Source organism: Podarcis melisellensis (assembly GCF_964234715.1).
Source record: "Podarcis melisellensis genome assembly, chromosome: 5".
NCBI classification, from domain to species: domain Eukaryota; kingdom Metazoa; phylum Chordata; class Lepidosauria; order Squamata; family Lacertidae; genus Podarcis; species Podarcis melisellensis.
Window position 1 is genome coordinate 27,466,275 of NC_138537.1, and position 27,276 is coordinate 27,493,550.

General features: G+C 39.0%; 1 protein-coding gene across 5 annotated transcripts in view; it reads right to left on the bottom strand.

The window, feature by feature from the left end:
• Nucleotides 1-13: 13 nt before the first annotated feature.
• U2SURP (U2 snRNP associated SURP domain containing) overlaps nt 14-27,276 on the bottom strand; it is a 38,259-nt gene continuing 10,996 nt past the window's right edge. For 2 of the 5 annotated variants that reach the window (XM_081912258.1, XM_081912256.1), the window contains exons 7-27: nt 26,650-26,744; nt 26,535-26,567; nt 26,359-26,441; nt 25,033-25,198; nt 23,993-24,204; nt 22,445-22,488; nt 18,292-18,396; nt 17,499-17,565; nt 17,244-17,407; nt 16,703-16,865; nt 16,147-16,226; nt 15,321-15,408; nt 13,876-13,998; nt 12,166-12,322; nt 11,201-11,296; nt 10,860-10,926; nt 6,590-6,752; nt 4,801-4,911; nt 3,635-3,753; nt 2,250-2,426; nt 14-1,892 (exon numbers count right to left, since the gene is read on the bottom strand). In XM_081912258.1, the coding sequence (XP_081768384.1) occupies nt 1,754-1,892; nt 2,250-2,426; nt 3,635-3,753; nt 4,801-4,911; nt 6,590-6,752; nt 10,860-10,926; nt 11,201-11,296; nt 12,166-12,322; nt 13,876-13,998; nt 15,321-15,408; nt 16,147-16,226; nt 16,703-16,865; nt 17,244-17,407; nt 17,499-17,565; nt 18,292-18,396; nt 22,445-22,488; nt 23,993-24,204; nt 25,033-25,198; nt 26,359-26,441; nt 26,535-26,567; nt 26,650-26,744 (2,452 nt within the window). In that variant the 3' untranslated portion in view covers nt 14-1,753. Of the gene's footprint in view, nt 1,893-2,249; nt 2,427-3,634; nt 3,754-4,800; nt 4,912-6,589; nt 6,753-10,859; nt 10,927-11,200; nt 11,297-12,165; nt 12,323-13,875; nt 13,999-15,320; nt 15,409-16,146; nt 16,227-16,702; nt 16,866-17,243; nt 17,408-17,498; nt 17,566-18,291; nt 18,397-22,444; nt 22,489-23,992; nt 24,205-25,032; nt 25,199-26,358; nt 26,442-26,531; nt 26,568-26,649; nt 26,745-27,276 lie in introns of those variants that run through there. The other 3 variants (XM_081912257.1, XM_081912255.1, XM_081912259.1) reach the window with 2 other exon arrangements.

Below are 27,276 nucleotides of genomic sequence, written 5' to 3' on the forward strand. Positions count from 1 at the left end.
ACCGGAGTCCAGATCCCTTTAAACTTTGCATTTTTATTACAATCTGCCCACTCCTCCAGGAAACAAACAGTGAACCTTTGTGACTTTTCTTTCATGGAAAAAAAGTTAAGTGACCCAGAGGAGGTGCTATGTTATATCAATGCCAAAAGAGGGGGGGGGAAACAGGTTTAAAACAAAAGGGCATCCAAAACTGGGGAAGGAGAAGGGGGAAGGAATACAAGTATATTAGAAAAAGATACAAGTTAAAAAAATCTAATTTCTGCTACTCTTTCAACAATTTTCACAGCCAAAGGAGGAATTCAATACAAAAATGCATTTACAAGGTCATCTTCTGGAATAAAATCCACTTTATAAAGACACTTCATGATGTGCATTTTAGAGTTCTGATCATTCTGACAGTATTTGTTTTAAGGGGGAAATATAATTTGTTCTCTTTTCACTATTCATGGAAAGTAATTAAAACACTTAATACTGTGGCTTCAATACCATTTCACCGAAGATACCAGCTGAAAGGATTTTATGTTCAGTGAAGAACTATGTGCCTTGAAACCATTCCTATGAAATATGTGCGTTTCAGACGGAAATAGCAAATTTCACATCTGAGTAAAAGGGGAGAAAAAGAGCATGCATGAAGAAACTGAATAGTGGAAGTCTGCCAGAGTCACATTTCCAGAAATGTGTACTAAAACTGCCCTAGTGCATTGGTTCAAATCTAGTCTAATCAATTATGTGATCCTGCTACTATGAATGACTCGAGAGATTTATGGTGTCGAAAGGGAAGAGTTTACAAGCAAAGAGAAGAGGCCATAAGCCCAAGTTTGCATTTGAGGTTCCTAATACCCACAAGCCCTGCTTTCCTTCCTTCCTATGTACTTTGTTGCTCAGGCATCTATAGCACCAGACAGATAGAAAGTAGCTGCAACAGTGATAATCTCTCTCCAGTAAACAATCACATTGTTTAGTAGGTATGGAAGAAGCAGACCTGATGTCCCTGAAAAGAACTATCAACAGACTCATTCTGGCTGCTAGGCTGTAAGATGAGAGAGAATAAGTGTTCTCAACGTGCCTGCAGGCTATGCTTGGAAATTCAAGCAATAGCTCGTAACATTTAAGAACATCTGTACTGCATAAATGTTCCTGCATTAAGTAAAACGTATTGCCAAGTGACAATATTCATGTTATAGATCCCAACATACCCGGAAGAGTTCTATAACCTGACCATCGTATGAAAGATTTCTGCTAGAAGCTCGCATTGGCAGCTCTGTATGATGGAAAACTATGGCTGGGGTTGGGGGAGAGAACTCTCGTTTCAGAGGGGCAAGAAAACACCATTATTATTTTTTTACATTTTTTTTTCAGATTTTATTTGAAATCTAATTCAAGTTGTCAAAGCTACAAAAAAGGGAGGGAGGGGGGAAAACAATTGTGTGTGGGTGGGGTTTTTTCCTAACTCACAACATTCTAAAACAAAATATCACTACTGCCAGCAGATCAGTTACACACATTTCAGATGAAGTTTCTAAACACAAAATCTCATTCTGGGAAGTAGCCACAATGAAGGTATTTTGTACAATATAAAACAATGACAGGTCTACTGATGCAGTTACTCATGAGTATACACGTGCATTCACAAAAAAAATATTAGGAATGCTTTTTTTGTTTTGTGTTGTTGTTTTTTTTAAACAGACTCTTCAGGCACAAAAACAAAACCGCATTTCCAGTAAGTGACAGCATCATAAAAATTAAGAGTTTGTCAGTGTTTGCTCTTCTTTGACTTCTTGTGGGATCTGTGTGGAGAGCGGGATTGAGATCTGGATTTTTTTCCTGACTTTTTAGGTGACCTGGAGCGCGACCTCCTTGATCTTTTGGGTGTCCTTGAGCCAGACGGCGACCTAAAAATAAATTGTATTAACGTCAATAGATTGTTTATTTGGCTTCTGCCTGCCAAGATCAACCCCATTCTTAGAGCAGTTCAGAACAATGCTGGATCTGATACACTCTTCCCCAAACAGATTAATTTTATCCTGTAACATGTATGTATAAAAGTGGACAAGAAAATACTACCTGTACCTTTTTACTGCATATGTGTCACCCAATAATTTTGTAACGCCACAATATTACACAAAGATAACTGTTCCTATTTATTTATTCAAAGGATTCCAGGTTCAGACGACAGGCCAAGCCAAATGGTGACTTAGCTGATGAGTCACACTGAACAAAAATGGATTTCTAGAAATGAACAGCGTTACCTTTTAGCTTTTTTACTGGCATCTCTGGGAGAATCCTTGTGAGATGACCTGGAGCGTGAGCTTTCTTTGTGGGATCTTTCAGATCGCTCTGAGCGTTCCGATTTTGGTGACGGTGATTTTGCTCGCCTGCTTCCACAGCTGCGGGACGGGCTGGGTGATGTGCTGTGTCGCCTTTTCCTTTTTCAAAAAAAAAAAAAGAGAAAATATGAGCACCTATACAAAGATGCCCCTCACCTCACCAAATATATTAAAGCAGTTTGACATTCCTTTCAGAACATTAAATGCATAAATATTCAAAATCTCCTTGTGCACATTTCCAGAGCAATAGGAGTTACAGCGGCAATCAGGCTGCCCATCAAAACTGCATGGTTAAATAAAACTTGGGACTTAATTATACCGCCTTAAAAAAACACAACTGCAACTGATTGTCCGAAAACCTATGGTAAAATTTATTTCAGATGCTTATCAGTAATGATTAATATTTGAATTAATCAGCAGTGACTTCAAGCCCTGCTGGGATTGAATACACTCCAGCTCCCAGTACTGAATGGCATTGTATTCAAGATTTGCTTTTGGCAGGGATAAGCTTTACTCCAGTGTTCCTGATTGGCAACTCGAACGTGTAGCTGATCCAGCAGGGTCTGAAGTCTGTGCCAAACAGCATTTAAAGCCTTCCTGATTATTCCTTTGCAGCCACGCCTTTAGCTGCTCTACACCTGACATCATATAGGTTGGGTGTGCATGGCTTGTGGGGAAACAACCTTGCAGGTTAAATTAGGCCACCTGCTGGGCCAAAATAGGCCCACAGCCTATTGATTCCCCACCAGTGCTTTAAGCTATAGCCTTGTTCTTCAGATATTGTAACTTGTGTGCACCCTTGTTTGCCATTTTATCCTGACATGCTTAACATTTAAAAAAGCAACAATTGCTTTTAAAATGGCTGTACACATTTATTGTCACTGTTATCAGTTGACTGGATGATAATTTTCTTCTAAATGCCAAGATCCTTGATTGTAAAATTGCAGGGTAAACAATGGCAAGGTTGAAAAAGCAATACTATCTTCACACACACACACACACACAAACGCACACACACATGATAACTCACATCCCACTGAAAGTATTATTTTCCAACTCAGACACTCAAATTTAGGTGACCAGAAAAACAATTCAAAAACAGAGTGGCCCCCAAAGTTTCTGCTCTGCTGTTGCAAGAGACTTCTGCTTGCGGAATGTAACTTCCCTTCCTTTCCCCTGCAGCCCACCCCCTCAAAATTGGCTCTGAAGGGTTGGAGGAGCTCCTGGAGCAAATTTTGGGGGCATGCAGGGGAAGAAGGGGAAAACTCATCAGGCTGCATTCTATCTAGTCTTCTTAAATTATATACCTGTCTTTTCTTGTTGGTGTACATTCTTCTTTCTCTTTCTTCTCTTTTGATCTGGATTCAGATTTCTCTTTGTCCTTCTTGTCTCTTTCCCTTTCCCTCTCCAGCTCCTTTTCTTTCTCCTAGATTAAAAGTAATTGGGCACTTCAGAGAATTCAGAATTTATCATACAGCAAGATGTATATGTTAATTCATTTTACGCCCTACAAAACAGAGCCAAAGCTTGACACTGAGGGAACAAGAAACAGTCTAAAGCAGCTTCCTATGACTCCACATTAGATCACTGATCTATTTAGCTGAATGCTGTCTATCTACCCAGACTGGCAATGATTCTCCTGTGTTTCGGAGAAATGCGATTTCCAGCACTACCTAGATATATAAGAGAACGAACCTGGGATCTTCTGTATATGCTCTACTACTAACCAACAGTCGTTGCCGTACAGTCAAACATTTACAAGAACAAAATCAAGTAGCCACTTTTACAACAAGTTCGGAAACATCTTTGTCTTCTTAATCACATTCTTTTGCATTCTCAAATATCTTTAGCTCAAAGCTACAAAACCTTCAGCACTTAACTTCTAAAAAAAATGTATCGAGCTAAATGTGGCAATGTAATCATTAAGCGTAGTAACCTTAAAATTGAGGTTTTGATGCTAAATCGCTTTAAAAATAGATACAGTAACAACAAATATCATGAAGTTATTGCAGGGCAGTAAATCCCAAGCTATTTATTATTTTGTCTAGTTTACACAAGTCTATCACTTTAATATGCTTTAAAAGGTAATAAAGCCTTGTGTCAGTTTCTGTATGCTCATATTCAATTTTAAATGCAGCCGTACCACAAAGCACCTATCATCCACAGAAATGACTTTAGATATCATGCACTTATACAGATCAAATAATCTATCTGGATAAGTCTAAAACACTAAACAGGCAAACTATTAACTGCTCCAAAACTATTTTTAAGATTGCCAAGTGTAACGTGAGGCCAGTACCATTCAATGGGTTGGATCCAGACTGCAAGTGGATTTGAGCCTGAGACGTGCTGCTGCTTGTGTATATCATGCTAAACAATAACTTAGCATTATAGTCAAAACAGGTTCCAGTAACATTAATAGAAATCCATATCTAAACTAAATTTAAAAATCCAGAACAGTAGCACTACTTACCCTTTGGAGCAGTTTGTCACGGTAGTGTTCAACCTGTTCTGAAAAACTCTGGCCTGGCTTCTTGGGTCTTTTTCCAGATTCCAACTCATCTTGAAACTTCATTACCTTCAGCTGTGAAAATACACATGCAAACACAGTACTAGAGTTACCTGCAAGTTTGGCAAAGTTACAACATACACATTTGGATTAGGCTTTTTATTTACTTCGTTTTGGCTCTAGGGTACATTCACATAAATTTATCCTCAGTGGCGAGTTCTCAAAACAATTAATTGGTGGAATTACAATATTAAAATACATGTAAAGCTGGCATGTATTTTAATATGTACCTTTAGTTTATAATGAAATTTAAACTGACTATGTTTTGATCCTTTAAAGCTTTGACTTTTATTTACAATTTAAATGTATATTTTATATTCTTTGTACTGTACATCACTTAGAAGTTTTATTTATCATTAAGCAGTATACAAATTCTGTTTAATAAATAAATAAATAAAATCCCACCCCATGCCTCAGATTATCAGTGAGGCTGAAGTCTCTTCATCAGGTTCAATAAAAGGAAAATTATGACTTGGCATTACATGAATAAGCCTTAGGTTTGGGAATTATCAACAGTCATGACAAGATCTGAAATTCTTGCTTTTATTTAACCAATTGTAGTTTAGCCTTATCCTGGGACAAACTGTTGTTAGCTTTTACCACTGAAACAAGCCAAGTTAGGAACACAGGAAGTGACCTTATATCAAGTCAGTCCAGTGGTCATCTAACTTAGTAATGTCTACACCGGCAGGTAGTGGGTCTCGTTTAAGATTATGCCTGAACCCTAAACCACAGGTAAACCTGAACTGTGATTAATAGAAAGCAACTACACAGGAGGAGAAAAAAAGAAAGGGGCTCATTCACATAACGCTTAAGAATGGTTAAGCATTACATCTCAACACAACTGCTCAAAAAATGAAATGAAAATTAATGCAGAGTTCCTCACTCTCAAGCATGAATGCAGCTTAAAACCTTAATGGAGATCATACAATAAATTTAGAGATTATTATACCTCAATTTAATGACTTTCACTGGGCATTACTACTCCTAATAAATATTTGAGATCATATTTAGAAAAGCGATCCTTAAAATAAGTATCCATGAATAAGAATCCATTAATCCTGAAGGACCAATCTCATTTTGCAATACAGTTATACTCTTCTCACCAGCAGAGGGCACCCTAGACTTTCCAAGTAAGGTAAAAGTAATCATCCTTAAATCAAGATTGAATAAAGAGCATAGGCATTAACTCCAATAATTATGCAAAATAAGTAGCTTAGAAATATACTTGCTCAGTACATTATGGGCTTCAAAGTTCAAAATGTTCAAGGCTTCTCGTGTGTATGGCTCAATTGTTGCCTCTTCTGCTCTCCCCTATCTATTTCCCAACACTTGCTATGATTGAATAATGCCCTAATTATGTCCGCCGAACTGTGTAATAGTTTTTTGCTTGTGCATTTTAACCTTTTCCTCTTCTCCCATCACATTCCCCCAAAATTTGCCCAGGAGGGCCCTCCAGCTTGTACCTATGTTTCCCTTACGTTACATCTCTCAATAATAAAACTATTAAGACCCAGTGCCAGCCTCACATATCCATAGTACAAATACAAGTAATTCTTAAATATGATAAAATTTGATTAGCACTCCTAAAATCCAAGTGAACATTTTGAAAACAGGGAAACTGGTTATTTTTACACTTGATCCATCATGTCAGAGTATAAATATAAATTTTATCGATGTTTTTCTCACACACCTCAATTTCTCTGAGTTTGGCACGCTTTTCCTCACTCATTTCTGAGTACTTGCTTGAAGATTTTGAATCTGACATTTCTTCTCTGATTGGATTGGAGTACATGTGATGCTCCTCTGATTTAGAACTCTGGGTGTCCTCTTCATCTTCACTTTCTTCCTCTTGGCTTTAAAAAAAACCGGAAGTACAGGAATTAATTCTCTCTGGGGGAAATATGCTATGTTTATCATTTTCCAATAGAGCATTTTGTCACTACATAAAGTCAAGCACAGATACATGTGCCAGCATACTTTGCTTCTATTTTTGTTCTGTAACATCCTCTTACTATTATTATACAATATCCTTTTTATTTAAAATACTAGGCGTGGACTGCAAAGAAAAATTACTGAGGAGAAGAACAGCACAGGGAAAACGGGGAGGATGGGTTATATCTGTTTACGCTTCCTCTCAACCCTTCATTCACGCTTTCACAAGCAGAAGCAGCCTTCCATATAAATGTCACTTGCTTGACCAGGAACAGGAAATATAATGCAGGTATAATAGAGCACAATGAAGTGTGGCTGCAGTATATCATTGCTGGATTGGTTTCAAAGTAACTATGGGAGGGGATACACATCTCTGCGTGAAACCAAAGCAGTGCAAATTGCATCCGATTTCCCCGTTACTGACCCAGCAATGAATCAACAGTGACTGATCCAACAATGCATGGAGTGCTTCATTGATGAGGATGCCCAGGTCTATGGAAAGCCAGTGCAGCACCTCTCCTTGAGCCAGGATGTGTCTGGATTCAACAAGACGACCATGTGCCCCAATTTGGCTCCATGCAGCCAACTACTGAGATAGTGCTGCTTCAGCTCCCTCTGAGCCAGTTTGGGGCATCATTTGGGCCCAATCTGACCCCAAATTCAAATAGGGGCCTCGCATAGCCGTATATATATATATATATATATATATATATATATATATATATATATATATATGCTTTCGTAGATTTTCACGGGTACAGGAATGCAGGTTTTGGTGTCCTCGGGTGTCTTCCCGTGTAAAAGTTGGGGTGTCTAGGCGACGTTTCGACGAGGTCTCACTCGTCATCTTCAGGCTGGTGCTTTCGGCTTCTTGTTACTGGAACAGAGCAGGATCTCAGTGTTTGAGTTCCTATAAATACTGTTGAGGGGGTGTGGTGTATAGCCTCCAATGTTCTGGGCAGAGAGGAAGTTCCCAGGCTAGTGTGCCTTTTCTTCTTTTGTTCCTTAATTACTTGAGGGATATCTTGAGTGATTTCTTGAGTGATATCCTGAGTACCACTTAGGTGGGTCATTAGGTGTGGATTAGTTGCTAAAGTCTTTGTGTCTTGACCTCTTGAACTTTGTGAAGAGTTTTTCTGAGAAGATGGCTGTACTGCACTTAGTTGTGCTCTGGCTTGGCTTCGTGTATAGGGGCGAGCTGTGGTTTTGTGGCCTGTGTCAGCCAGATCTGTGTAGGGATTGCAGGGGGGTGTAGCATCCGGAGGTGCCACCATGGTTTGGCTACTGGATGGTGTCTGTAATTTATCTGTGGAGAGGGTCTGGGTTTGGGTCTGGTGTGGTTGATTGGTGATGGCGTTCTGTGTGCCTCTGGATCTGGTGTCAGTTTTTGTGGGGAGGGCTAATTTCCAGATGTCTGGCAAGCGGGATGTGTCGTCACGCTTGTTCATGTTGTGAGGGTGTTTCTCTATCTCGATGGCTTCCATGATTATTCTCTTGTGGTGATGTTCCACAAGTGCCCATTAATGAAGCCTTGACAGCCATTCAAAACAAATACAATCCCCCCGAATACATCTTGGACCTGACCAACCACTGCCTAACCAACACGTACTTCATCCACAATGGACAAAGATACAAACAGATAGAAGGAGCACCTATGGGATCACCCCTCTCACCGGTCATCGCAAACCTGTACATGGAACACTTTGAAACCAATGCTTTAGACAAGTCAGAACACAAACCCAAACTTTGGCTCAGATATGTTGACGACACCTTTGTAATTTGGCCACACGGGAAGGAAAAACTGGATAGCTTCCTCACACATCTCAACAGCCTACACCCCAAAATACAATTCACTATGGAAATAGAAGCCAACAACCAACTTCCCTTCCTTGACGTCCTAATCTACAAAAAACCTGATGGCTCCCTAGGACACACTATCTACCGGAAAAAAACACACACCAACCGCTACTTACATGCACAATCACACCACCACCCTGCACAAATAAACTCCGTAGCCAAGACTCTCATCTCCAGAACCAAACGCCTGGCTGACAAAGACCACTTGACAACTGAGTTACAGAATCTCTCAAATGTGTTAATTGCCAATGGATACCAGCAAAACAGGGTTACGAAGCTAATCCAAAAAGAAACACCCCCCAAAAACCAAGACACAGAAGAAAACAATGGCATGGCCCTCCTTCCTTATATCAAGGGCACTACAGATAAAATTAGCAAAATCCTCCATAAACACAATATCAAAACAGCCTTTTGCACCAACCAAAAAATAGCCAATATCCTCAGAAACCCCAAGGATAAAATCCAGTTGGAAAACCAAGGGGTCTATGAAATACCCTGCAAAGTCTGCCCAGCCACGTACATTGGACAAACAAACAGACGAATAAATGCACGTATCGCAGAACACAAGAATGCCGTCAAAAAAGAAGAAAAAACTTCCTCTCTTTTCCAACACATGAAAGAAACAGGACACGAAATTAATTTTGCAGATTCCAAATTGCTCTTTAACATGGAACATCACCACAAGAGAATAATCATGGAAGCCATCGAGATAGAGAAACACCCTCACAACATGAACAAGCGTGACGACACATCCCGCTTGCCAGACATCTGGAAATTAGCCCTCCCCACAAAAACTGACACCAGATCCAGAGGCACACAGAACGCCATCACCAATCAACCACACCAGACCCAAACCCAGACCCTCTCCACAGATAAATTACAGACACCATCCAGTAGCCAAACCATGGTGGCACCTCCGGATGCTGCACCCCCCTGCAATCCCTACACAGATCTGGCTGACACAGGCCACAAAACCACAGCTCGCCCCTATACACGAAGCCAAGCCAGAGCACAACTAAGTGCAGTACAGCCATCTTCTCAGAAAAACTCTTCACAAAGTTCAAGAGGTCAAGACACAAAGACTTTAGCAACTAATCCACACCTAATGACCCACCTAAGTGGTACTCAGGATATCACTCAAGAAATCACTCAAGATATCCCTCAAGTAATTAAGGAACAAAAGAAGAAAAGGCACACTAGCCTGGGAACTTCCTCTCTGCCCAGAACATTGGAGGCTATACACCACACCCCCTCAACAGTATTTATAGGAACTCAAACACTGAGATCCTGCTCTGTTCCAGTAACAAGAAGCCGAAAGCACCAGCCTGAAGATGACGAGTGAGACCTCGTCGAAACGTCGCCTAGACACCCCAACTTTTACACGGGAAGACACCCGAGGACACCAAAACCTGCATATATATATATATATATATATATGTGTATGTATGTATGTATGTATATGTATGTAGGGTTTAAAACATGCAGCCAGCCAGCAGCCATGGGAGGGAGGACAGGCAAGAGTCTTTGCTTGCATCTACTTCTGCCCCACCCCAACCATACATTTAATTAGGGTTTAAAACCCATTCCTTTTGTCCTCCCCTTTGTTGAACCCAACCCATGGCTGCCTCAACCCACTTCAGGCAAATCTCAGACAGACCTGAATCAGTCAGATTCAGTTTGGGATTTGGGATAGGAGCCGCATATCTTTTTTTTAATTTTTTCCCATAAAACCTGAAGGATCTCCCACATATCTAAGAATCCACTCTTGCCTTTTCTCTAGGCTGTTTTGGCACCCACATCATTTATATCTGAGATACTAATGGAGAAGAGATTTTACCATCTAAAATAACTCCACAGAGCCTAACTCACATGGGGTATTGAACAGAGTTTCACTGGGTGTGGAAGCAGGAATAGACAAATAGACAGTTCTTTGGTCTAATATGCTACCAAAGTCCAGTAATTAAAGGAAACATGTGCATTAATGGATGAGGTTACAACTTTTGTAGTTATCCATGGGAGGCTGATCTCTTCCCTAATATGGGACTCCAGAAGCATAGACATTTCACACCCCCATAGCATGTTTGAAATGATCCTTGTTATTGTGTAATATGTTTAGGATCAGAGTTGCCACAGCAAAGGGGGAAAGACATACAGAACACCTTAATTCTTACTTCTGATTTTCTTCCTCTTCAGATTCTTCATGCTGGTCAAAAAGCTCCCATTTAGATGTTGTTACCGCTAGTAAAGGGGGGGATGCAAAAACATTGTCCAGTGTTACATAAAATTATATAAATCTTATTTTTAAAAAAGGTATTTGTAGCTATGCTGCATAGCAGTTAATTTCTAACTTTTTTATTTAATGGCACTGTTCCAGAATAAGAGCAGCACTTGTGATGTCTGCTAGTGAATTTAAAGTATTGCTTCATTAATATTTAGCAAGAAATGCTGAACTAAAACCCATTTAACTGAAATGTACGTAACGAAAGTGGCAGAAGCTAGATATGACACTAACCTTGAGCTTCAAGTGCAGCTTCATCTACTGCTTCCCACTTTGAAGGGGCAACTTTGAAAATTGGCTCATTTTTTTTAGACTCTTCAGAAGCATCCACTGTTGAATAAAAGATTATAGCAATGACCAACCTTCCAAAGTAGTCCTGCTTTGTATGCTCTCTCTTATATAGGGCACTTGAAAAAGATAAGCCATTTTAAAAGGTGCAGGCTTCAGCATACGTTGCTGCAAGTAAAAGATTATGTGCGGAGCGAGTCTCTGCATGTTTACTCAGAAGCATCCCTCCAATGGGATATATATGACCTTGTGCTTTTAGAATGGCAGACCTGAATATCCAGGAAGGGCGCATAATGCAATCTTCTAAGGCCCATGCCATTTTAAAGTAAAGGCAGAGGATTCACTTCATATAAAAGCCTACTGCATATGGAAACTTGTATGTCAGAGAGAAGACCAAGACATAGACAGAGATCATAATTCTGGGAGACATGCACTCAAGCCCCTCTCAATTCCAGAATCTGAGCACAAATTATGAGAGGCCTGATCTAAAGCTCTGTGGGATCTAGGAACATTTGAGCTATCCTGTGCAAAGGAGTCGCTGTAGTCTTTCTGCTATGTTACCATTTTGCACTGGAGCTATCAATTTTAGGAGGCATTCAAGATAAACCTGTAATAAAAGGGTTTCTGCCCCAAGTTGATTTATAGCCTAACAAGGTAATGAAAATACAGATCTTGCTTATATATGATTGAACATGGACAGAATAGTAATAACCAACACATCTCACATCTTCCATTTTTCTACTATTATTCTATGGAAGCCAAATATCTAATAAAAAAACACCTGTTCTCAAATCTCAGCAACACTGCATTTTAAACGCCGAAGTACCAGAAAAAATGGGGCCTCAATTAAATGTGCATTTTGCAGTGAGAAAGTGCAGGCTTCTAAGTACACTAAATCTAGTATTCCTTACAGGGAACACCATCAAGGTCATCATCAAGCGTCTTAATAGGGACTCCATCAAGATCATCAATTGGAGCAACATCAATAGGAATTCCATCCACATCTTCTAGAGGAGCACCATCAAGCTCTTCCTCAATGGGAGCTCCATCGAGATCATCGGGTACTTCCTGTAAACCAAATGTAAGTTTTATATGCACAGTGTTTTCCTCAAGTTGTTACAGCTTCATTTCAGATACATTTTATGCATTTAGCTCACAAAAATGTGCAGAGCTATTAGGTTCACCTCCTATTATGGGGCAATTCATAAATCCAGCACTTTCCCTTGTGGGCTGAAGTGTGTGCACCCGATATACAATGTGACATGGGCATCTGCACAATATGTCTGATTCCCCCCGTCTTTCAACCTCCAGCATAACTGTTTTCCACATCTGAATGCTACTAGCACCACTAGTATGCTAGCATCACAGTTCGTTGTACAACTGCACATATAGGAAGTTTCTGGATTTACTCGACACATTAAAAACCTCTGTCAAGTATGCAAAGCGGTTTACCATTCACACAATACATGAAGATGCCAGAAGTAAGACCCTGGTTACAGATATAATACATTTTCCTCAGGGTCCATAAATGTAGCAGGTGCACAATTTCTTGGGTGGGGGGAGGGGGGAAGGGGACACCAATGTTTGTGTTTAATAATATAAAAGAGTTCAGCACATGCAAACACTTTCCAAGTTTCCATGTTTTCCTTCAGAAACCAGGTAATAGATAGCTGAGTTCTCATATTCCTGTAGTTCATTTATTTACACTGCAGTTAAGTCTACATACAAACGATGTAATCTCTCCTGCTTACTTTCCTGAATTACTTCACAAAAGACATCCGGCATGAGTAGTACATGTTTATGGTTTGGATAACCCAATAATTTTGGCCTGGCCTGCACTTCACATGAAATAGTACTTAAAATAAACCATGCTTTACACACACTGCTGAAACTATGGGCATTTTGCTCCTTCCTCGCTGCTACTGTGCAGGGGAGGAGACAAACTGTACTGTGACCTCTTGTCAAACTTAGGCTCCTTTGCTTCTCTCCAAACAAACCATGAGCCGTAAGACAAGAACAACCCTCCGTGTGAACCAGGCCCTAAGTTGTTTGTATCTTCTGCTCTAATTACAAAACCAACCAACTCTCAACAACTATACGTTTCTCAAAACTGCTTCTCCTTGCACCTGTGAGGAATTAGCTACAGGTTAGAAATTCTTGGCTCTAACAACTTTTTAGACACATTCCAGCTTCTTGAGACAAATGCTCTAACAGACAACATGTATTTCATTCTGTTAATTCCAACTCTAATATGGAAGAGATGGAGGCTGGTCTCAAGCATTCAGGTATTTTAAAATTCTCTCTCACTCACAAACACACACCTGAATACTGATAAAGAGGCAATGCACGTGCTTCAGGTTCCAAGTAATTTCCAATACGTAACTGGTAAATGAGCTAGTTCAAAGGCAAAGGTATGGACAATGTTAACATTCACATTAGGGGAAAACTGTGTTTATGCAACTTCAAATGAAAGGAGAGATTCATTTGGGAACCAAGAGAAGCCTTCATGCCCTAGAGTCCAGCTACAAACCTCTGCTATGATTTCCTTACCTGTAAGGCTTCAGATTCTCTTGTTTGCTTCCAAACGAATAGTACCAATAATGGTCTTATCTCACACTTACCTCCACTTCCTTTTCTTCAATAATATTTACAAGCCCCAAGAAAATATTCTGCAGTTTGATCAAAAATGGTTCTGGATAAATCGCCCAGTCTTCCCATGCTCTGAAGCATGTCATTACCCGTTGCTAAAAGTAGTAAACAATGCTAGTCATTTGTATTGAGAAGTACTTTAAGAACATTACACAAAGCACAACGCCACCTATCTAATTAGCACTGCACCCGTCACAGAGTGTTCATATCGGTTTTGATGTGTTTAGTAAACTTGGGGGGCATCCAGCAAAGTCATACTCAAGTTAGTCCTTAACAAGGATTTCAGTGGGTCTGCTTTCAGTCCACTGATTTCAATGGGTCTACTCCAAGTATGACTTAAGACAGATACAACCTTTTGGGTAAAGCCAATAAAAACCAATATATTTGGTGCAGACAGCAATGGAATGGAGACTGCACTATTTATATTTAATTGTGATTTTATTTTCACAGCAAACTATACACAAACTTTGCCTTGGTGAAAAACAAAGTCATTTGTTTCTGACATGAAAGGTTGTATATTTATTGAAGGGCAGGTTCCTAATGCAATTTTCTCCCCAGAGAGGCTTGCACTAATTATTTTTTGGCACCAAGCAGAACAGCTTTTATTTAACACTTATGTTTGCTGTTTTATATTATTTACATTATATATTTATAATTTCATTTTTTATGTCAATAAAGGAACAAATGAGGCTGGCTACTAGAGAGGGCCTTTCCAGTGTTGGCACCCTCAGAGAGGTCTGTCTTTTAAGGTGCCAGGTGACATTTTCAGTCATGAGTATTTTATTTTATTTTTTACTTTCTATTTGTTGTACTGATGTCATTCTCCGTGGCTGGTTTTACTGTGTGTTAAGATGTTAGTTTCCTATCATATTTTATGCTTTTAATTTTTACTTGTAAATCACCCAGAGGACTTTTGTTCTTAGGTAATATATAAATATTGGAAATAAAAAATAAACTTCTAAGAGAAAGTTCCATGGGATACCACTGAATTGAAACACTTGATAAATTCTATCACCTGTGGCAAGAACTGATATTATTGTTCCACACTACTTGAATTAACTAGCTTACCAATAGCAAGATGTGTGTGTTATGGCCTTGTTAAATTGGTCACGGCAGCTAATCTGCTTTTAGATAAATATCACTATCTGCTAGTGGTGGTTTCATTCTTCATTTGCCTCTGAATCAGTTCTCTACATTTCCCATCTCTTCTCTCTGTTGCCCTGCCCCCATCATGCATATATATGCTTGCCAATTCACAGCTACACTTCATTCATCTGCTGAAGTGGTCTATGATCCACAAAAGCTTGCATGATAATAAATTGGTTAGTCTTTTAAGTCGCAACGGACGGCTGTTTTCAACCCTGAAACTGCTCACTGCATGGAAGTAAACAAATTCAATAAATAATCATACACATACCTTAAAGTTTTCAGACTGTAAATGGCCTTGTATTGTTCGGTATGTAGCATTCAGATCAGAGTATATCTGGCAAAGTTTTGTCTCAAAACTGAAACAACATTTTCATATATTACAGTTTGCATTACTGAGTAAGCCACAGCGAAAGTCATTCAACTTGCATCTAAGCTACAAAAATGTGCGCCCAAATTTCTAATTATACAGAAGAGGCCCTAAACACACCCATTTAGGAATAGGTCTAAAATTAGCTTCACGAACAAAACCTTTAGAAAGGTTACTACAATTTGTCAAAATTTATTGCTATAGGCCAACCCAGCCTTTCAAGACACCTAGCACATGTATATACAGTGGAACCTCGGGTTGCAGGCGTAACCTGTGACGGAGGCACGTCTGCAACCCGCAGCGTTCGCATCCTGAAGCGCCGCGTCTGCGCAGGCACGATTCAGCACTTCTGTGCATGCACAAAGCACGATTTAGCGTTTCTGTGCATGTGGCGAAACCCAGAAGTAACCTGTTACGGTACTTCCCGGTTTCCCACGGTCCGTAACACAAAAAAACGTAACCTTAAGAGTCCGTAACATGAAGTATGACTGTATTCACACATACAGAGAGAGAAATTATCCTAGTTTAACAATGAGTGCATGCTACAGAGGAAAGTTACACAATTTTAAGTTGGCTTCAAATTGATCAAGTGTAAATATTTTTTTAAAGACTGGTACTCCTACAGATTTGTCAAGGTGCCAGACAGTACTACAAGGTAGCACATGCAAAATTCAAAATCTACAAAGGTTTTTGACTTTTCTTGAAAGTTTAAAATGTTGATACTTACAATTTTCTGTAATATGAAGCATTGGCAACCTTTGCAGAAGAATTGTACAAGACATCCGACACCAAATATAATCTTGCAATCTGCAAAAAAAAATTAGAAGTGTTACCAATATTACTGTTCCACAAATAACTTTGAAAATCCAGTTGAAATTGCCATTTTAAGAGACTAGCATACCAGTTTTTAAAAAATAAATAAATAAAGCCTGTTCAAATGTGCACGATATAAACTCCAGCTACAAAATGCCAAACTATCCAAAGTTCAGCACCAAAATACTCAATGTCCAACTTCTTGGGGGGGGGGATTCATGAACAGTTGGCACAATCTGCAAAAGGCAAATACCTATGCAATTTATTTTTAATCAAAGAGGAAAAACACAAAACTAACATGTGACTATTACAAAGCTTTACAACTAGGGCAGAAGACAATTTTAATTAAGCAAAAAGCATCTTTCACAGTTGGTTATTACTATATACATAGATACTGATTGCTTTGCAGCCAATCAACAATGCACAAATTTACACATAAAACATAAAAACTGTTGAGAAATCAACCATACCTTTTTAGGAAGTGGAGTCTTCAAGATGGATAGTGACTCAGCAATGCAGTCTACAATTTCTTCAGCAGCTTCAGCATTATTAAGACAGAAAACCATTGCATCTCCAATATCATTCTTACGCGGTGTTAACCCACGCAGGATTTCCTCTAACTTGTCCCTCTGTCTAAAATTCCAGTTTCAAATTTTTAGAAAACTTAGCAACACCTTTTCTGTATATTTATAAATGAGCCTTATTGAACATTCTATTTCAGAGTCAAAGTAACTGAGAACAATCTGCAATACATTTTTTTACTGAGACGAGAGAATTTTAGTAGTAGTTTATCATTTTCACCCATACTCAACAGGAGGGGAAACATGGATGTTTAGAAATTAGTTACTTCTAAGAAACTTTGTGTTAGGATGCTTTCAAAAAAGTTGGCCAGCTCTTCCACATACTGGAATTTCTGTGTAGGCTCCTATCTCTACACATTGGAATAGTGCAGATGAGCTATCACTTGTCTATGTGAAAAGATGACATATTAGGTTCTTTAAAGATGCTTACTCCTCCTTAAGTGCACCCTTCTTGCTAGGTTCCTCTACGAATGCTTCAGGCTCTTGTTCTTCTGACATCCCATGGAGATACGGATTTAAAGGAGGTGGCCTCCAAAATGACCCATTTTTAAACATACGGAAGTCTTCAGTCCTCCATTTGGTTGGTGATTCACCCTAAAAAAACCACACACACACAACCATGGTCAAAGCAACCAGTATGCCGATCACAGGTAATATTAGAAGTTGCAGTTAAAAGTATTTTTACCTGTAGAATTGAATAAAGCTTCCACCGGTAGTATACATGGGCTGGAGTCTGGTTCTCAAATAAAAACCTAAATAAAAAGCACAGGGTGTGAAATCAGAGCATGTCCCTATTGAGATCACTAACATAAGGAAAAGCCGCATTTGAACACCAGAAAAAAACTAGTTTCTACCTCTATACCACACCCCTACCATTCTTTGATCTATGCAACATTCAGATCATCACGACCTAGATCTTACAAGCAGCAGATCTGGTAGCATACCAGTATTTGCACTGTACCACTTCAGGCTGCAGGTGAATATTCACATGAAACACTATTCAATCATAAGAGAACGGGGGGGGGGGAGATTTTCATATATGTATTTTGTGATTCTTATACTGGAATTTTATGTTGTGAACTGCCCTGAGATTCTACAGGTATAGGGGCAGTATACAAATTCAATGATGATGATGATGATGATGATGATGAGAAGAAGAAGAAGAAGAAGAAGAAGAAGAAGAAGAAGAAGAAGAAGAAGAAGAAGAAGACGACACAAGACTGACATGTCAAGGAAAAGGTTAGGTCAGTTTCCTATCTGCTGTCATTTATTTTTTTAAAGAAATATAGTCAATTGTGTCTGAAAAGGTGCACTACACAAATACTTGAAACCTCATTTTCTGCTTGTGAGAACTATGCCTACAAAGTAGTCGGGTTTGCATAAATGCCTGTGAATAACTGCACACAGCAGCACTGAAGCAACAACAACGGTACATGAGACAAAGACAGCACTGAACAGAAATAGAAAAATATAAGCACCTGAACATTGGATTATTGATTTCTCTGTTCATAATCATGGCTTCAAACATAGGTCCTTCACGCACCACAAACTCTATCATTCGATGTATCAGCGCAAGCAAATTCCTACAACAACAACACAGTTAAAGAAAAATTGATTCAGACCTAACACTAAACAAACTACACTCCACCTAAGGTATTAATAAATGGAGAAGATTATTTTTGCTGCACAGTTAAGAAGATTTATACAAATTAAGAATTTGGAGCAGTGTTCTGAACACCATGATGGGCAAAAATAAAACTAGTATAAAGTAGTAGTAGGTCCTGTGGCTCATTGAATTATATTAGAAAGAGAAATGCAATATTATTTTCCAGTTTGTTGTTCACTTTTGCCTGAATCAGAACTAATGCAATAAAAACTGTGTTTCTAAATATAATAATGCAATTCTATGCACACGTATCAGGGAATAGGACCACTGGAACTCAATGGGGCCTCCTTCTGATTAGACATGCATAGAATTGTGCTGCAGGAGAATACTCTCCTCAAAATTAAACTTTTTGTTTGATAAAATCTTTTGCTTAAGCTCAATTAAAATTTAAAATGTTGTGCATACACACACAAATGCTAACAATCAAAATACAACAGAGGCGGAAGGAAACGGTATGGCAGCTTATGCTTCAGTACTGCTGAAAGTTGAGTGCCTAAGAACCTGATCTTAATCAGGTTCCTTGGATGAGAAGCCACCAGGATACAATTTTCATTTTACTTTCAAGGACACTAGGAAGAACGCTTTTCTTCAGGCGAGTATTTATTCCATGAAAAGGTAGCTGTCAACAGTGACAACATACCGCTTAGTAATAATAATTATTGAGCCACAAGTTCTAATCGCTTCTCTACCATGAACAATAATTTTCAATCATTAGGCATTTCAAATTGCACTCAAGGATTTAAGTCAACATTTAAAAAATGTAAAAATCAACTACTACAATATAGTAAGAAAAGTTTTTAATTTTGGAATATATCCGATTTGCTTACATCCTAAGTTAAGACAGGTCAAGGAAAGAAAGTTTCTTGTCCCTTCGTCTGCCTGTAACCACCTGAACTTCCACAAATGCTTGACTGGAGAGCCAGGGGCCCTCCTCCAAAATGAGAGATGGGGCGGGAAGTTAGCCAAAACAGGAGGTGGGGGAAACCAGCCCAAACTGAGCTGGCCAACTTTGGCCACATCCAAAATTGCTGAGGAGTTCCCCCACCCCAACCCTCCAGAGAGGCTTTTCATGGGGTACAGGTGGCTGCAGCAGAAGAAAACTGAAAACTTTTCTTCCATCAAACTCCATTCAATTAATTTATCTTCAGATACAAGCCTTTGACCACAATCCAGAGAAGAGCAAAGAGATCCATACACAATGGGGCAGGGTATTGTTTTAAAAAAAGAAGTATATTTCTGAACAGCAGTAGTTTGTGCTGCACTATAAACTGCAGTTTAAGCTTTCCAGAGTTTAAAAAGAAATCAATCAAATCAATGAAAAACCCATGGTGCATGCATGCTCATTTGCACATGAAAAGGGCTTCCCTGGGTTGCTCAGTTGTATACCAAGACAGATATCACAATATGTATTAGAATAAAAGCAGTACATTTCCCCCCCAGCAGCCCCAATTTCATCCTACTACAGATGCTATTTGCATTAAATCAAAGCAGTATTGGCTTCCTGCCACATTCAAAAGGTGTTTGTGACTACTAAACGAGATGCATGTCTCAGTATTTTAAAACTACAATTATTCCTAAGTGTCATACTCTGCTTAATGCTTTTCATAGATCTTCAATGTGCATATCATTGCACGTTAGGACTTTGTCCAATCTTAATCACTCACAGGTAATGCACATCTGTTTGACAACTTAAAAAGGGAAATCTCTTCCTACCTTCATGAATATTAGGACTATTCTTGCTACAATTAAAACATGCTGTTAACTACTAGAAGCAGTCTAGAAGTCTTATCCTAAAAACTTTCTATGATCATCCAAGAACCGCTGCTCAACACACATTCCAAATAACTTAGTTATCATTTTACTCACTGCAGTTTTCTGTAAGTCTCAAGTGAAAAAAATATATCCGAGTATGAACAAACTGTATTTGAAAATACCAATACCAGGAAGTCATTTTTTGTTTTGACCTTTAAGAGCCTTTGGGTTCACATTACTTGCAAGTAATTGGGCATATTCAGTAGTGGCACACAAGTTATAAAAAGCTATTAACTGAGGTGCCTAGGCTTCACAATAAGCCCTGATCATAAGCCATTTCTCCTCTAGCACAAACCTGCCCTTCTTTGCATTCCTTTGATACATTTGAAAGTATTATGCCCCCCACCATAAAGTTGATTCTGCATATCAGCCTCTTATGCTCCAAATTAAGTTTTTAAAAAGTTAAACCAAACCCTTTTTCAAGGAATAAGAGGACTGAAGCATCCAATCTCTGAAAACTTTGCATCACACTCAGGAGCAACAACAGGACAGGATGGCAAAGTTGTTAAAGATGAGCTACAATCTTACCACTTCTTTACTGTTCAAAGCTGATGCTCTTGCATTTTGGTCGCTGAACAGCATCAGAGATAAAACTAATTTACTAGAAATGTTGCGGTCTCAGTACATCAAAGCATATACTGGAGATGTTCATTAACTGTTTCACTAAAATTATGTCAATAGAATTTCTTGTAGGAGGCTCAAAATGCTTCATATTAATACTTTCAAATACAGTTATTGATGTACATAGGAACAGTTTCTATGGCACAGACTGAAATGTTGCAGTGAGCAAAACTGGAGCACTGCTTTTTCTAAAAGAGATTAATTTAAACGCTAGCCAACAAAAATCTATCTAAATGTTTGCAACCACGTTCTATTGGTCCATCTCAACTATCCCCCATTGCACTAGTACTCTTCAACTCCAGAAGCTGCAACTCCTCTACATTAATACTGCGTGTTTTATGTATGGAAAAGATGTCTTCACTGCTCTCTCAAAAACTTACAGCCTTGCTACAAAAGTATTGAGAATGTTCATGACAAAAAACAGTGTAGCATGAAAGGATGATAAGTTTAAAAATTTCAAACATTAAGTTGGCCAACAAAAAAGTCTTTTCAGTTATAATAAAACCACATTAATTGGAGCCGATCGTACCAGTGTCTGGTCAAAAACTGTATACTTTCCCAATCCATCCCATGATGTTTTCCTGGTCCCCCGCTGCCGCAGACAGTTCAGCTGGTGTTGCTCACCAAGGCCAATGTCAAAGAGAATTTGAATTCTTTGGTGTTCCTTTTTCTTTTCTTTTTTTTAAAGCAAGTGTTTGTGTTACAATGTTTGAGAATAATTTTATGATTGGCTGAGCAAGGGTATGCCTAGCACTTACACTGCACTAATCATGAGTTGCACCCTTGGGTGTCAAATCTCTGGGCTATGTGGCTATCTTCCATGTTTAGACACTCCTAACTCGGGGAAACAAAACGTAATTGGGGCAAGTGCAACAAAACAGCCTTTAAGGAAACATTACAGAAAAGAACATATGGTTGTCCTAACTTTAGTAACCAAATTCTTCTAACGATCCCCATTTTATATCCTCCATTAAACCTTCTGATAATGTAAGTAGCATTTATATCTTTCTGGCTAACTGTGTATTTAAACAAGAGTGCCTAACTTGCAGCTCTGCAGATGTTGTTGGACAACTGACACAATTCCTTACCCTTGCCATGGTGGCTAGAGCTGATGGTGTGTTCATAATCCAGCAACATCTAAAGGGTCACAGGTTAGCTGAGTAAATGTTTATGGGATACTCTCAGGCTATCTGGATAAGAAAGACTATACTGCTATACCCCATTAAGCTATCAGTCATTCGGCAAATCTATATACCACTCAGAATTTTACTGATATACAGAAGTCTTCATTCACCTGCAAAAATAATCCCATATTTAATCCGTTTAAATTATTATTCTGAACTGAAATACTAGTTAAAATAAATGAAACTTCAATTTTAATATAGATCCCAACATTCACACTGCCAACCTGGGTGGTATAACCATTGCTCAGTCAAGCCTAAAACTTTCCTCAACATGACACTTTTTCTGTAAAATTCCAAAAGGGGATATTTGCTATATTTAGATCAGTAATAATAAAGAAAAAAATGTACCTTTCTGTTGGGATAACCACTTTGACTATGGCTTGCGACAGAGTCTGTATATGAAGTCACATCAGATAATAAACATAGAATATGTGAGTATTGTTAACAAGTAACAAGCAAAAAAATACATATGCATTGAAAATACTACACATCTATCACAGGTTTTGCAGGCAATCACTGCTGCGAAGTTATACACTACGGATTTACATAAAGAGCAAATGGCTGTGTGCAGCGAACCACTGAAGATTCACTAATTTCAAAGCCCTAGAACATTCCTGAGAGAATGCACATCAATGAACTGAATAGGTACTATACTGGCAATGGCAGCAATCTACAGGAACAGTCAGGATCCATGTACACAGCAGGGCTTTTCTTTTTCCTAACAGCGATTCCCCTCTACTGCATCAGTAGCCATTTCCAAAGGCCTCTTGAGTTTTGGAAACAGTTTCCTAGTACAGAATAGGGGAAAGGCTTTAAAGGAAGTGGAAAAATCAAAACCTTACTGTGCCCTGGCAAGTCCACTGCATGCATATGAGGGGCTTGCTAGATGAAAGACCAATGTAAAAAGAAAAAAAGAAATCTTCTTTCCCTTCCATTTGCTACTTGGGTCCTGCACAAACTATAGCTTATTATTTACTTAAGCATGGTTAAGTAATCAGGCTGTGAGACTATGTGCTCCTTTCCATCCCCTCCTTTCAGAAGACTGACTTCTCCAATCTGCACCATTGGCTTTAACCACAGTTAATCATTACATCTGCAGTAATACTGACTACAGTTAAGGCTAATCAGGACTCTCACTTAACCAGGATGAGAATCCAAGCTTTGACCTTTGATTTCAGATCCTGCTTGGGGGAGCGATCCCTGGGTAGCCTTACTCACAGCCAGCACAACTGTTAGCCATGGTTAAGGTCAACAATGGCCAATTTACACTTCAGAAAGTGATGGGGCACACAACCTTGCAGCCAGCTCTCAATTCAAACAAGAGTGTTACATTTGCACTGGCCTCTAGTTCCCAACCCTTCCGACTCTAAAGAACTTTACAACTTATTATATCATTGTGACCTTACACTTGGTTTTAAGATATACTTACCATGTTCTAAAGACTAATATCCTTTTAAATATCCTGCCCTCTTCAGCTACTGAATCAATGTCTGAAATAATTTTCTTCATTTAAAAAAAAACTAATTGTGAGCTTGTTTTAGTGTTCATTCATCTGCCTGGATTTAAAATTTAGCCTTTTAAAATGAAATAATTTAAGATAATGCAAATCTGGCAGCTAACAAAAAGGGGGACATAAGAGGGGAAAAAACCAGGGAGCGTGGAGGGGGAAAAAACCCCAAGATGGCCAGATTTAAAAGTGCAATGAAAAACTAGGCCCAATTGTGTGGCATAAATATACCAAGGCAATGCCTCTGAAATGAGGCTTCTTAAGCTAAGGCAGGGAACAGCTCAGTTTTAGCTAAGACCTGGACAGTGCAATTCTATAAAAACAATATTAAAGACTACCATAGATTTAGCATTTATAAAGATGAGGTATGGCCCTGGTTAACTTTTTACCTTCTCAAAATCCTCCTTGTTTTTTGGCGGCGGCAACATTGGAGCATTTGGGTTCTTCAACCTCTCTCTGGGCTGAGCATTAAATGGCAGGCCTGAAGGAGGTGGCGGGAGAGTATGCTCCATCATGGAGGGGGGAATATATATAGGATGTGGAGGAATAGGAACAGCTTTGCCCCAGCCTAGTTTCATTTCAAAAGACATGATCATCTTGCCTGCCAAATGAAAGATTGCATTGGTTTAGAAATATGCAAGTTGAAAGAAATAGCAGTATTTCAATGTGGTGTCCACATAAAAGCTCACTTATTGTGTCACATATCAAAGAATAATGCTGCCTGCTGCTGCCAGAATATGAATTCTCCCCTCTCCGCTAAGTCCTGCACTCTCAGTTTTATTTAGGAGAAATGTATGCTTCCAATCCTTAAGAAGAACAAGAGTAAGAATCTGGCTGGACATACTCCGTCTATAGCAACTAAGCATTGCCGACCCTAAAGACCAGCAAGCGTAGTAAAACTTTATTACATATAAAGGACTTCTAGTTCAAGTAGCGGAATACTCACTCACGCGCCTTCAACTTTTACGAACTGCCTACACAATCTTCTACACTGGAAGACAACTCGGGCAAGCTTTCAGATTGCAAGTCCTTTTTGATAGGAACACAACTTATTTTTGTGAAGTGCCCAATACTTGCATAGGGTGTACAAAAGTGGGGAGGTTTTCTCCCCCTTTCCTGGATTCTTTCACTCTGGAATCTTGCAAGAAATTCCAATGCTACCTCCTAGTCTTTGCCTTTTATTAATTTGTGCCCCACGAGGAAATGATTAATGAAAGCAAAGATGTCTCTTTTTTGTCTTAGTTCTGCTTGAGTTGGCTCAGAAGGGTTCTTCTAAAATTTAGAGCACCCCACAATGGGGGGGGGGGAAATGGAGCACAACTGAAAGAGAAAATATACCTCTACCCTCAATTAATTTCCACTAAAAAGTACATTGCTTCTCCTAATATTTTTCCTCAAATGTCATATTTCAGAAGTTTTTTCTCTTTACCGTTTAAGTTCTTTAGCGCACGTTCAGCATCTCTCCTATTCATGAAAGCAACAAATCCACAATTCCTCTCTCTCGCTCTTTCTTCATCAGTTCTTGGCCACATAATTTTGACACTTGCCAGAGGCCCAAAGCGTCCAAATTCTTGACACAGCATCTCTTCATTCATCTATAGCAAATAGGAAGAAACCAGAACATGATTCAACAAGTTCCTTTCAACTGGACACAAGAAGAAAGCAGCTAAGGAACCAGGCATTGTATGAGTGTTATGAGAAGGCCATGAATAAGGCAGACACAGATTGAAGGCTCACTGTCATAGCACCAAATCATGGATTGGAACTAGTTCTAAGACATACTAATCTGGTGTACCTTTAACTTGCAATACAGATTTACTTCCTCGCTCACTGACATAGCATGTGGCCACTTATCCTGCAATTAATTCCAAGGTATGGGAATGGTGAAAAATCTGCCAAATATATGTTGGTCCAAAAGCCTAGGCTGTGTGAGGCGAAACAACTGGCCACTCCTCCCCAGACACAGCAGGAAGGTGGAGGGGAGAATGAATCAATGGGGGAAAGGTTAGCCATAAAGCAGAAAGACTAACAAAAAAGATAATGGGAAGTGCAAGTGGGCAAGCAGAGATTTTTTTCTTTTCTGTGGCTTTTATGCCTGGCATTAGAATGTTGGTATCTCGTTCCATCAATCTCTTTTTAAGCAGGAGGGTGCACAACGAAGTTCTTGTGAAGCATCTTCACTCATGTTGTTAGAGCTTGAACCATACTTTCTACTATATTTAAACATGAGAATATAAGCCATTTTTGGAACAGCTTTCTGCAAAAAGTACAGTGATACCTCAGGTTAAGAACTTAATTCGTTCTGGAGGTCCATTCTTAACCTGAAACTGTTCTTAACCTGAGGTACCACTTTAGCTAATGGGACCTCCAGCTGCTGCCACACGATTTCTGTTCTGTTCTTAACCCAAGGTACTATTTCTGAGTTAGTGGAGTCCGTAACCTGAAGCGTCTGTAACCCAAGGTACCACTGTAAACGAATAAATGGTGGCCAAGTACAGCAGATAAAGCTGGAACTCAAGAGGCCGAAATTCGAATCTCTACTCAGCTACTGATAATTTCATGCAAAGAGATTCTATCAATTACCTAGCTGTAAAATGAGAATTGACATTTCATGATTGTTCAGCAAAAATGGTTTTAATACACCTAAGTGCTATCCTAAATAGGTACAATAATACTTGTATACTGCAGACGTGGGAATAAATATAAAGTTAACACAGGAAGGATTGGTCCAAACATCAATTACTGCAATCATTACCTGGGGATTAATGTTTCCCAGGTACAAATTTGTCGTACTTGGATCTCCTACATCATGTGAACCTGGAGCATAGTCATCCAATACTAAAAAGAAAAGGAAAACAGGATGTAATCTAAAGTGTAAGTTTTACATTAACAAAAGATTTTAAATCAATAGTTATGAAACTTTATTACCACCCGAAGATCTGTTTCTTCTTGAAGGCGTATCCACTAAGGGAAGCAAAATATGCCTATTAATTCCACAGCTTTTGTAGACTTAAATAACTACAATAAAATTATAATAACTACTTACTGGAACGGCGTTGGCCATCTGAATCCGATTGAGGCGGCTCAAAACGACTTAATCTACCTTTGGTTTTATGTCTTTCATCACGCTCTTCTTGAATTCTACAGAAGATATTTTATGAAAGTGGTAACTGGTTGGAATCCTAATGGCTATAGTTAAATGGGTTTTTTTATTTTAAAAAATTCAACACAGAGAACAGCCTGAAGCATTTTTAAATACTTTAAAATAAATGTCCCACAGGATGACTGTTCAATTATCCTTGTGTCAAGTCGTCATGTTTAGCCCCAAGGTAATTCCACTTCAAACAAGAGCAACTTTCCCCATTTCTCCAAATCTACAATGGGCTGGATCAAGACTAAGTTTATTTAAATCCCACCGCAATCAATGAAATTAGTTATAACTCTGATTTCAATAGGGACTAAATTCAAGAGTCTGGATCCAACCCAATAAAAACTGCATGCACAATTCAAAATTACACAGGTGACACTTTCGTCTCATTGATGTAGAGCAGCCTTCTTCAACCAGGTGTCCTCCACAGCTCTGGACTACAACCCCCATGGGCCCAGCCCTGTAGTCTTTACTTTCAAAACGTAACTTTCATTTTCATGTAGTAGTTTACAATATACCGTATTT